This window comes from Mya arenaria, chromosome 2, assembly GCF_026914265.1.
Source record: "Mya arenaria isolate MELC-2E11 chromosome 2, ASM2691426v1".
NCBI classification, from domain to species: Eukaryota; Metazoa; Mollusca; class Bivalvia; order Myida; family Myidae; genus Mya; species Mya arenaria.
The window spans coordinates 92369-105780 of NC_069123.1; the positions used below are offsets into that span (position 1 = coordinate 92369).

Sequence of the window (13412 nt, forward strand, 5' to 3'; positions counted from 1 at the left end):
AGCCATTTTCCAATCCTGCATTGTCATGTGACAACCTGAGTAAACATCATTGGTCCACCAGAGGCTTTCAGATCCACCAAAAGGGAAATCATCTATTGTTGAGATTTTCAAAAATTTGTTTGTGTTTTTGCAAGAAAAGAAATCCTGTACTGTATGTCATAATCCGGTGATTTCGCAGTGGTGGCAAAGTGGCATAGTCTTCAAACACTTAAACTTAGTGTATATTTGTATCAAGGTCCATCACTGTGGTTTTAATTGTTGAGTAGTCCCCATTCATCAACTTTAAAGACACCACTTGCAGTCCTTTGTAATGTCTGCAAAATAATGAGATTACCTAACTGTTCAGTTGGTAGCAAGTTTGAGCTTTTCTGTTCTTTGCAAGAAAAAAGTCTTGTTATTGTCTTATCCATCTGGTTGCCATCATTGGCGTGTTCTATTTATATTGTCTTTGTTACTGTGCAACAAAAGAAGTCTTGGTATTGTCTTATCCATCAGTTATCATCAGTGGCGTGATCTGTTTTCATTGTCACTGTGCAACAGAAAATAGTATTTGTATTGTCTCATCTATCATGTTATTATCATTGACGGAATCTATTTTCTTTGTCATTGTTGCTGTGCAAAAGTTTTTGTAGGCTGAGTTCACACGCTCGCATAAAATCGAGCTAACAAGATGGATTGATATAATGTTAATCATAAATACATCAATTTAAACTAAACTCGAAAAGCATTATTAACAATATTGACATGAAACTTAATACAAATGTTCACAGTTACATTTAAAATTGACCCTCAAAAGAGCTTCTAAAAAGCCAGTTTTTCTTCTAAGGCAGTGTGTTTTTGACCCCAAAAGTGCCATAAGAACCCATGGCCGAGATGGTTTCAGCCCTTCAGCTGCCAGGTCAATCACATCCCTGATTTTTCTAAATTATCATACTAACTTGAGACTTAGTACGCATGTGCAAAATTACATTTTATGAAATTATTGTAACCTTGGAAACAACGTTTGTTTTGGTTAAATATGCCCCTTGATCACAATATGAAGATTCAGCTTTGGTTTTAGATATGGGCAGCTGTGAGTCAGAAAATAAATAGGAAATGAGTATAAGTTTTCTTCAAAATTTATTGTTCATAAGTTTATAAATCCGGTTCTAGGTTTTCCTCCCCCACTTATCCTTGTGTAGACTTTTAGGCTCCCTTAACCGCTGTTTCTTTCCATTGTGTTGTACTTAAAAACAATGCAGAAAGTGGACCCTACTGTTCAATGAATTTAGGCAAAAGTGTTTTTTTCATTTGTTTATTTTCATTTAAAAAAAAGCAGGAATTTATGCAATATCATTATTAAATATAGAACGAAAACCTTTCTTTAAACAAAAGCTGTTGCAGGTTATGGGATAATAAAATGAGCAGACTTTTCAAAAAATATTAATGACATATTATTGCTTTAGGCGTACTTCTAGATATCATATTAGGGTTATTAGTTGATCATTTTAGGCTTACTTTTGATCATAATGTAAGCTTTCTACTTGATCATTTTAAGCTTACAATTTGATCCTTTCAAGCTTACTTCTTAATCATTGTAAGCTTACTTGATAATTGTAAGCTTACTAATAGATCATCTTAGGCATTATTTCAAGCTTACAACTTGATCATTTCAAGCTTACAATTTGATTATTTTAAGCTTACTGCATAATCACATTATATAAGGATTTAACTTCTTGCTTCAAGCTATTGTTTTCATTACATGTTAATATCATTCAAACTTATTCAAGTATTGTTAAAGCATGCATGCTTCAAGTGTTATTTGTTGCAAAATGTATTTTATTGACATACATATTTACTTTTATAAGTCTGCAATGTGCTAAGCATGCCTAATGTATTTGTGTATATGCATGAACTGCCAGAACGGGTGGGGGGCAGGGGAAGGGGCTTCTTCTGTTGCCAAAATTATCCAATGTCAAATTTGAAAATAATTTCTATCTGGTGGCCCCATATTACGATGGTAATCATTTTAAACAGTTAAGAGAAAGATTTAATATCGTAAAAAATAAATATATATCGCAAAGATTACAAGATGTTTTGGCCTTGAAAGAGTGCAAATAGGTCATTTCACTTTTTGATTTCAGTTGAATAATGAACAAAAAAGCCTGCTTATACTTAATCTTTAATGTTTGTTCTGTCATGTATTTTACATATAAATAATTAGAGTAAGAACTACCCTTTCAAATGATAACAAAACTTATTATATAATATGACGTTACCAGGCATCAAATTTAACATTTAAAGATACACTCTTACTCCCAAATAAGATTTACCACAATTAATACGATTGTTTTACTTTACTGAAATGGTTGAATTAATATCGAAAACATTTGGTCTTATGAAGGATACTATGTTCAATTTGAAAGACAGGTGCAGAAAACACGATATTTCTACCTGTAAATCTTTTAGCACTCACCAGTCATTTAATATTTGTGCATTTTCAGCTATTCAATACATCGTTACAATCTTGTTATAAAGAAATTAATATTTACCATAAATGCGTTATTTAGTAAGTAAAGTAGTTAAAGGTTTATCATTCAAAATTTATGTTTGTCAGACATGTGTTAACATGCATTGATTTTAAATAACAGTGTCACTTTAACTGCCAATAGCACAAAAATATTACATGCTCTTTGGATACAAAAAAACAAATATAGTTGCAAGGCCTTTATTTATTGTTAAGAATTTATAAACCGCAAAATTTGAAATGGTTATAACGTTGAAATACAATGTATTTATTTTGTTATGCCCTGCATGAGTAATTTGTAGTGAACGGGGAAATATTTTATATCATAAATATGTATTAAAATAAAGTGTGTTAAAGTGTTTAAACAATTTTCAACATTCCTACAATGAAAGTGAATCATTTAAAGTAAATATGTTATAGTTACCTCATGGTTTAAAAGGATTGCTACATTTAACGTATTTTTATCATTTGAAGGACTTAGTGCAGTGATTCATTGATTGATTTTGGAAGGCGTTGTACAGTTTTGACAATGAAGAATTTATAAATGTTTGTCTTTTGTTCACTAAGATGACATTTATGTCATCTGCACATGTGTTAAATAAGTATTAGGGTTTAAATCCGACAATGTAAACTGTATTAATTATCATTAAAGCATCTAAATTGTAATTTCATCTGAACATGATGTATAACATGTGTTTGATTTCTGGTGCAATTGCTGCATTTATAATTGTAATTTCATCTATACACGATGTATTTAACGTATGTTTGATTTCTGGTAAAATTGCTACGTTTATGATTTATCTGCTAATAACGCTTATTGAATACAAGAAAGCTTAATCTATAGAAATAATCAAACTCAAGCTGTCTAAAGTCTAGCATATTTCACCTATACAGTGAACAAATTCCACGATTTTCAGGAATAACTAAAACTAAATCACCCATGTGAAAATTTGCATCAAGTTATCAATTTTATTTTTATTTTAAATGAAAAAATAAAATCATGATTAATAAAAACATGTGTTACCATGGCTTTCAGGAATGACTTTAACATACTGGTTGCTGAGGAATACCTCAAATTCTTTGACTTTGCGGAAGACAGCCTCGATGCGGCCTTACGGAAATTTCTGGGACAGTTCTCCCTCATCGGGGAGACACAAGAGAGGGAGCGAGTGTTGGCCCACTTCTCACGACACTACATTGAGAGCAACCCCGGGACTTACAACTCTGAAGGTGAGATTTTGAGCTTGTATGTTTTCCATGATAACTTTTGTGTCGTTTTCAACGTCATGCCAATTTTCTAATTTGCCATTACTCAAAAAGCATTCGAGACGTTCAGATGAAACTTGCTATACATGTTGCCAGTAGCAATACGCTTATGTAAAGCAAGGTTTATAATTCTGGCTTTAACTATTCTTGATTAATGCGCCTCATTCGATTGAAGAAGAAAAACAGACAATCATTGGTGTTTGCTTTGGGACTCTTGTTTATGTGTGTTGTATGAGTCATGTGATTGTCTTATTGCTATGATGTCCTCATCATTGTTGTTGATGTGGGATTGTACCAAAAGCATTATCATGAAACTTGGTATATTTCTTCCCTATGACAATATGCACATGTGCTGTAGGTAACACAATCCTGGCTTAATCAACTGCCAAAATGGACAAAGCTGTGCATCTGCCTGCAGTTAGATCTTGTTAATTATTGAGACCGGCATGGAATCATTGTTATTGCTGATTGAGTGTTAAAATTTCCCAGAGCCTTATACCAAGTTCCTTGATAAGAACCTGGAATAAACTGGGAGAAAAAAATCATTAAAAAATCAGATGTGAAAAGTACTTTAACGTTATATAAATTTTTTATGTTTACCGTTCATTGAACAATGAGATTTTATTTTGCCTCTGTTTAAAGAAGCGGTCAATTATCTTTTTATAGATACAAGAATGAAAACAGTTTCGATAGTTCCTTAGAAATCCATTTAGTTTTTAAAGAATTATTTCAAAACTATTCAGTTCCATAAAGTCTATTCTATGTTTTCAAAGATGTACTTGAAAATAACTCGGTTTCATACAAAGAACATTTACTTGAACAAAATTTATTGCATAAAACTATTTTCCCTGAGTTTCCATGCTATATGTTGTAAGCGAAAACATTGTACGTGTTTTATATTTAAAGCTACTTACAACTCTTTTGTTTCTTACCTAAATATTTCAAAAAACATATTGGCTCGTAACTTTGTTCCATATTGATTTCCCCTGGAGTCTGTATGGCTTCAGTAGACTTCAGAATTTTATGTCATTGTTATTTCTGAAATGAAAAAGCTAAACCTATAAACCTTTTCATTTTGCTTACATGAACATTTTTAGCTCATTTGTTAGTGAAATAATTTGTAGAGAAATGAAGTTCGAAAAAAAGACCAGGTGTCAGTAGGCAGTAAAACAATTTGTGGCTCAAAAACCATTAATAATATTCAGATGACCAGGTGTCAGTAGGCCTTAAAACAATTTGTGGCTCAAAAACCATTAATAATATTCCAATGACCAGGTGTCAGTGTTGTTTGGGAAAAACAATGTGTTGGCGATAACTCGAAAACCTTTCAAAATATTCAAATGACCAGGTGTCAGTAGGTGAAGGTGTTGTTTGGGAAAAACAGTGTCAATGATAACTCGAAAACCATTCAAAATATTCCAATGACCAAGTGTCAGTAGGCGAGGGTGTTGTTTGGGAAAAATAATGCGTTGGCAATAACTTAAAAACCATTCCTAATATTCAAATGACCAGGTGTCAGTAAGCAGAGGTGTTGTTTGGGAAAAATGATGGGTTGGCAATAACTCAAAAACCATTCCTAATATTCAAATGACCAGTGTCAGTAGGCAGAGGTGTTGTTTGGGAAAAACAATGCGTTGACGTTTAAGCTAAAAAAACATTCATAATATTTCAATGACCAGATGTCAGTATAAGCAGAGATGTTGTTTGGGAAAATCAATGTGTTGGCGTTAACTCAAAAACCATTCAAAATATTTAAATGAAATTTGGTACACATATATTGCCTGGCCCATAACTCTTGCTTTAATCATTTTTGAGTAATGTCCCTTGTTAGACTGAAAAAACAGAGGAGCCTTGAGGTTCATTCCAAGTCCTCTTTGTCAGTATCATTTCTGCAGTATTTGCCTGTATTTTTTAATATATAACAGCTGTAATCGATTTGAGAATACTTACAAAAGACTTATAATACTAGAAATTGTTATTAGGCAAAATGCATAATTGTAATTTTAACCGAGGATGAATGGAGTTTAAATGTACGCGACGACCTGAATGCAGCCTTGTTCTCACACTTATGTCACTCATATTAAGTGAAATGTCGTTATGATTTAAGTAAAGCATTAACATTTTAAGAAGTAAGCCATGCATTTTTTTTTCAGATTTACCATGATTTATTATCTTAACTTAAAGCTGCACTCACAGATTGAACGTTTTGACAACTTTTTCATTTTTTGTCTTGGAACGAGCCAATTTTTGCGAAAATCCATGGAAACCGGTCATATAAGACTGCTGACAAAAAATTTAGATCGCAGATTTTTATATTCAAGTTCAAAAATTGATGTTCAATGCATTTTTCTTAAACCGTTAGTAACGGTTTAAGCCATTAAACATTAACTAAGATACAGAAATATGAAAATCTGCGATCTGATCTTTTGTCAGCAATCTTTTATCATTGATTTGCAGATATTTACGCAAATATTTACGCAAATATTTGCTCTTTCCAAGACAAAAAAATAAAAAGTTGTAAAAATGGTAAATCTGTGAGAGTGCAGCTTTAAATTATGATAAAAATAAGTATCTAAAGATTCTTTGGAACCTTGACGTGAGCCTTTATCATCATGATGTTTCCTTTCAGTGCAGACTTTTAAAATTAAAATTTGTAAGGTTGGAATGAAAAGAATGTATACAAAGCATAATTATTTGTATTGCAAATGATTGAAAGAAAACTTGACAGCATGATGTTATGATTAGACTTGGGCGATATAGCAATGGGTACAGATTTGGGTTTAAAATTTGGGGTGTCAAGAGTGAAAAATCCCTTGACATTGACACTAATGTGGGCCCGAGTTCAATAAAGTTTTAAATTTGATTTTAGTTGTAATTTGAAATGATCTTGGTGTCATAGCTCCATTATTTTGTTAAATATTTGTTGAAATGATTTAGTTTAGCCAACAATTTAAAAATGAACCAGAGGATATAAACAAAATCGATGTATTTCCATTAGTGAAGGTTAATCAGATTTAAGATAATTGACTTTAAGTTATGACTTAAAGGGACTAGACACCAGATGAAGCCAAAAAATAGAAAGTTGTCAAAAACTTACATAAAATAAACAACAAATTTAATCTAACTTACTAATGAAGCAAATCTCTTACGACACAATCATTCGCAGTTTTTCCTCAGTTTTCCAATTTGAAATTAACTGGGGTTGTGTACCAATTAAATTCCAGTGAGTTTAAAAATAGCATCATTATATTTATCTGTACTCATAAACAGATATGATTCAAACTGGGAAACCCTTGTTCGCTATTTTTAAATGGGGAAACCCAGATGATACAACAGTGTCAATGTTGTGTTTTTATTATTTTAATCATGTAAAATGATGTATAATTGGCCTCCTACTTGCTCTTATTGTCAATTCTAGGCTTGTTATGAGGAAATACTGTTTTTGTCGATTTTTGGGCAATCTGGTGTCTATATATATAGTCCCTTTAAATCCTTCATTGAAACAGTCCACCATATTTATAGCCGGTGCATACATATAAACTATGAAAAAGTGTCTAGCTCTTTCAGTAAGTTTTACATTAAAAAGCCATTGATTTGTTTGTCCTTCCCTATTACAACACAGAATGTCACCCAGCCATACAGATATTTGTTTTCATTGATACGGTACTCTAGAGAGATCATTATTCTGCCAAGTTCAGAAAATGAGATGTTTGAGATCACAGACCAGACAAAAAGAAAATTACTATCCATTAACCTTTCATCTAGCTTGCCATATGTCAATGCAAAAGGTAATTCTAAGGTTAAAGCGTTCTTTGATTCTATCTGATTATGACCAAAGACAATGGTCTCAGAATTTGGCAGACTGTTGGTTATGCAAGTGTCTAGCAATAGTGATTGCATGTGAAGTATTTTGTCACCTGCATACCTTTGCAGTTATATGAGGATCATGAAGTGTGGCTCATGTCCGCCAGCGTCACATTCTCGTTCTGCTCCCTTACTTTGGCGTTTGTAATCCAATCTTAACCGAACTTGGTCGCAATGTTTATTGGCATACCATCTCATCTGAGTTCCATCAACAGCCAGATTGCATTATCGAGTCCGAAGTATGGCCCTTATTTGTTAAAATTGGCATTCTTTAACAAATAATATAGTTTTCAGGGATCCAGGGGTTGAAGTTAAAGGGGCATAACTTTGGGGAACAGCCTTTTGACATTTGATCCTCCCCTAGAACTGGAATTTTAGTGGTTTAAAATATTGGCAGGGGTGTTGGGATTAATCCCCCTGAAAATGTTAACAATAAATATTCTGAAATGGTGCGTTTTGAGCGTAATTTGTTACTTTTTTTTCCACTATTGATTTCAAAAGTAAACTTTACTGTTTAAATCTCAGACTTGACTTTACACTTAGGCCAAAAAAAAAAATGTTTGTTTAGGGTAACCTTCCCAAAATTTCTAGGTAGGCATTTTTTTTTTTTTAAATCTGTCATAAGTTCATCGTGTTTTCTTGCACATGGCAGACATTCCTACATTACTGTCATTGCCTGACTTTGTTTTATCATATAAACAATCATTCTGATTAAAATCTGCATTTATCCGCCCTTCGTAACTATCTATTCGCTAACGAATATTTTTTTTGCTGCGAAACGAAAAAAAATAGTTAGGGTCGGCGCATTTTTATAGGTAGGGTCGGGTTACCCGAAACAGACATATTTTTTATTTTTTTTGGCCTTATAGAAGTTGACACAGCTACTGAGCATGTCAACATAAACAGAACCCAAACATTATACGGGCCTTTTTTAGTTCATACAACCTAAATAAAACCTAAACATGGTGTTTCAGCAGTTCATACAACCATAATAAAACCTAAATATAGTTTTATTTCCAGTACGTAAGGCCGTAATAACAAACTTCCTTACATGGTATCAATAAACCTCCCTATTGAACCTATTGAAGAAACCAAAGTGTAAACATACCAATACATATTGTCACATAAGTTTGACATATCTTTTCCTATTCTTGTTGCTAAGTGGCACTTAATATGTTCAATATGCCAATCTATCTGTCATATTGGCTCCTATAACCCTCTTTGCAAGAACTTTCCCCGGAAAACTGTTTACTTACTTCAGGTTTATAATCTGATTGACTGTGGTCCGATTTGTTGGCCAATTTTATTTTTGGCACATACATTTTCTAAAGGAAATGGGGTTTCGATGATGAAGTTGTCATTAGGTGGTGGCCAAAAGTGTCATGAAACTAGAACTTGAAGTGGAAATAAGAAAGCCATTGGTTGTGAACATAATTATTTTAATGATTGCTGATAGTTTTGTTTTGTAACGGTTAAAGTCTTTGGGATTGGCAAAATGTCTTTGAATAATTGGGCATATTTAAAAGTTTTTCATAAATATTCCATTACATAATGCGAAAGAGCAATTTCAGATAGCGAAATTCTTAAAAAATAATATTACCCGGTAGAAGTGCTGACTTTTATCTTTTAAGACTGCATTATGTTTTGTTTAATTTGTATTAAATGCAAATAATACAATCTTGAGCACTCAGAATAAGATGAAAATAGTGTATACTTATCGGCTAAAAGGCAATGCATATTTATGGTTAAAATTTAACAGAATTTATACTGTAACAAGAGGTGTTTTTTCTTAGTTTATCTTCAGCATAATTTGTGTATTTATAATGCATTCCCCTTTTTAAGGGACTGTACACCAGATTGGCACCAAAACAAGTTTTTTTCTGTAACGAATCTCAGGACAATTGTTTAATAAAATGTTTACTCTTTGATATCATATTTGTAAAAAAAATATCAAAATGTAAAAAAAAAAGGTGTCTGAGACTGGGTTTGAACCGGGGTCGTCAAAATTGCAGTCCAGTGGTGTATCCACTGTGCTACGAAGGCTTACCCTTATCAGTTGGAATATTTAAGTGATATACCTAACTTGGTAATATCACGTGATAACATCGACTAGCCAATAATGCATAAGAAATGAATTCTTCTAGGTAGACATACCGAGTAATCTTTATTAATTGAAATATACCAAAAAACTGAGAAATATAAATTAATTGTAAACTATGTGGTACTTCAGTTAGTAAGTTTCAATGCATTGTACACATCGATACCATGTTTATGTCGGTTTTCAACAATTTTCTTTCTTTTTTTCGCTATTTCATCATACGGAGAACAGCCCCTTTAAGACTGCACTGCATATTCATCCATCGCCTCTTTAGAAAAGACAATAACTTGATTTAACTGCAGGGCTAATGCACCAGAAATTAGCATTACCGGCTCGTTATACCCTAAGGATTCCTATGTTTTACTGAATCTCGGAAATGTCTCCATTTGCAAACCAATCAGTCTGTAATGATAATTAATGTGCACACAAGCGACAAGGAATCCATCTTCGGTTATTTGGCAAGGTGTTTTGTTTTCACTTCATAAAGCAGGAGCTGGCATTAGGCATCTCTCCTTCAGGAATGTTTTGAAGTTGTTTTCAAATGTCTTCAAGATATCTCTGGAAATGGTACCCTAAAATGGAAAAAAAAATTCCCTTCAACAAAACACCTGAGTTTATGAAGGGAAGTCACATACACAACTTGGATCTTTGTTTCTTGACACAGAATTATGACTCTCAACAGTGATATAAACATGTCTCTAAGTATAGCGCTCAACGGTAATTGACACGCGACTGTGATGCAAAAATGGTTTAAACTATGACACTTAACCATGATGTAATCAGGGTTTAAACTATGACACTCAACTGTGATGTAATAATGGTTTAAACTATGACACTCAACTGTGATGTAATAATGGTTTAAAGTATGACACTCAACTGTGATGTAATAATGGTTTAAAGTATGACACTCAACTGTGATGTAATAATGGTTTAAAGTATGACACTCAACTGTGATGTAATAATGGTTTAAAGTATGACACTCAACTGTGATGTAACAATGGTTTAAAGTATGACACTCAACTGTGATGTAACAATGGTTTAAAGTATGACACTCAACTGTGATGTAACAATGGTTTAAAGTATGACACTCAACTGTGATGTAACAATGGTTTAAACTATGACACTCAACTGTGATGTAATAATGGTTTAAACTATGACACTCAACTGTGATGTAATAATGGTTTAAACTATGACAATCAACTGTGATGTAATAATGGTTTAAACTATGACAATCAACTGTGATGTAATAATGGTTTAAACTATGACAATCAACTGTGATGTAATAATGGTTTAAACTATGACAATCAACTGTGATGTAATAATGGTTTAAACTATGACACTCAACTGTGATGTAATAATGGTTTAAAGTATGACACTCAACTGTGATGTAATAATGGTTTAAAGTATGACACTCAACTGTGATGTAATAATGGTTTAAAGTATGACACTCAACTGTGATGTAATAATGGTTTAAAGTATGACACTCAACTGTGATGTAACAATGGTTTAAAGTATGACACTCAACTGTGATGTAACAATGGTTTAAACTATGACACTCAACTGTGATGTAATAATGGTTTAAACTATGACACTCAACTGTATTGTAACAATGGTTTAAAGTATGACACTCAACTGTGATGTAATAATGGTTTAAACTATGACACTCAACTGTGATGTAATAATGGTTTAAACTATGACACTCAACTGTGATGTAATAATGGTTTAAACTATGACACTCAACTGTGATGTAATAATGGTTTAAACTATGACACTCAACTGTGATGTAATAATGGTTTAAACTATGACACTCAACTGTGATGTAATAATGGTTTAAAGTATGACACTCAACTGTGATGTAATCATGGTTTAAACTATGACACATGACTGTGATGCAATAATGGTTTAAACTATGACATTCAACCGTGATGTAAACATGGTTTAAACTATGACACGCGACTGTGATATAATTATGGATATAACTGTTATAGACACCCAACTGTTGTGTATTCATGGTCTGAACTATGACACTCAACTTGGATGTAAGCATGGCTTTACTATGACACTCAACTTGGATGTAAGCATGGCTTTACTATGACACTCAACTTGGATGTAATCATGGCTTTACTATGACACTCAACTTGGATGTAATCATGGCTTTACTATGACACTCAACTTGGATGTAAGCATGGCTTTACTATGACACTCAACTTGGATGTAAGCATGGCTTTACTATGACACTCAACTTGGATGTAATCATGGCTTTACTATGACACTCAACTTGAATGTAATCATGGCTTTACTATGACACTCAACTTGGATGTAATCATGGCTTTACTATGACACTCAACTTGTATGTAATCATGGCTTTAACTCAAACACTCAACTGTTGGCCAATCATGGCCTGAACTATGTCACTAATCTGTGATGTATCCATGGCCTGAACTATGTCATGAATCTATGATGTATTTATGGCCTGAACTAAAACACTTCACTTGGATGTAATCATGGCCTGAACTATGTCACTAATCTGTGATGTAATCATGGCCTGAACTATGTCACTAGTCTGTGATGTAATCATGGCCTGAACTATGTCACTAGTCTGTGATGTAATCATGGCCTGAGCTATGTCACTAGTCTGTGATGTAATCATGGCCTGAACTATTTCACTAGTCTTTGATGTAATCATGGCCTGAACTATGTCACTACTCTGTGATGTTATCATGGCCTGAACTATGTCACTAGTCTGTGATGTAATCATGGCCTGAACTATGTCACTCATTTGTGATGTAATCATGGCCTGAACTATGACAATTGACTGTTATGTAATCACGGCTTAAACAATGTTCTGCTCTTTCTAGAGTTGGAAAATATAGAATAAAGTTAACTTTTGGAGTAAAATTACTATTACAACAAATATCCTTCATTTGCCTAAAAAAGAGTGACTTTCTTATAACTATTTGGTCAGACTCTACTATGTAATAAATAGGTCACAATTTACCATATAATTGGGCCATGTTCTTCTAATTTATCAAGCAACAAACTACTATTTAATTTGGCCACACTCTACTATATCATTCTCAACATATGAAATACAGTCTGTCAATTTGCTTTAAAATAACAAAAATCCATTCACGGACTTGTTAATTGGAAATATATTGAATTCCTGGTATAATATTGATGACCAGAAGTAAACTAAATGTTACTTAATAACATTTTTTATTATTTACTGAAAAATGTAAACAAGCATAATGTTATTGCTGTCTTTAATGAGACTTAATAAGAATATAATAGATAGAAGTGATAGAATTTTGCACTTATATACCGACTGTGAACAAATCAAATGAATTCTGATATTTACAGAAGATCTGCAGCTTGAACATAATGAAATAGTTATCGATATTATACATGTCAGGTATTCAATTTTTCCACCGTATACCTGCAATGTACCTTGGCTGGTTTCCATTCAGATTTCTAATGAGAAATCATAAAAGTGTTATTTAAGAGAAGTCAATATCTTCCAGTAGATTCATGAAAAACAACATGAGCTCAAGGTTAAGTTTAGATAAATAAATATACCAGGGACAGAAAACATTTTTCAGGCATTTAAAGCTCATTATTTATCAGAAATTTAGAATTTGTTGCTAGGGTTCATGTGAAACATCAACATGGTTTTGCCTA

The 13412-nt window shown here is 32.7% G+C and overlaps 1 protein-coding gene across 16 annotated transcripts in view; it reads left to right on the forward strand.

The window, feature by feature from the left end:
* Nucleotides 1-13412, forward strand: part of LOC128225212 (uncharacterized) — a 63398-nt gene that overhangs the window by 24380 nt on the left and 25606 nt on the right. For all 16 annotated transcript variants that reach the window (XR_008259622.1, XM_052935292.1, XM_052935286.1 and 13 more), the window contains one exon: nucleotides 3543-3736. Coding sequence is in view for 15 of the 16 variants with exons in the window: in XM_052935292.1 (XP_052791252.1) it covers nucleotides 3543-3736 (194 nt within the window). In the remaining variant the exon portion in view is untranslated. The remainder of the gene's footprint in view (nucleotides 1-3542; nucleotides 3737-13412) is intronic.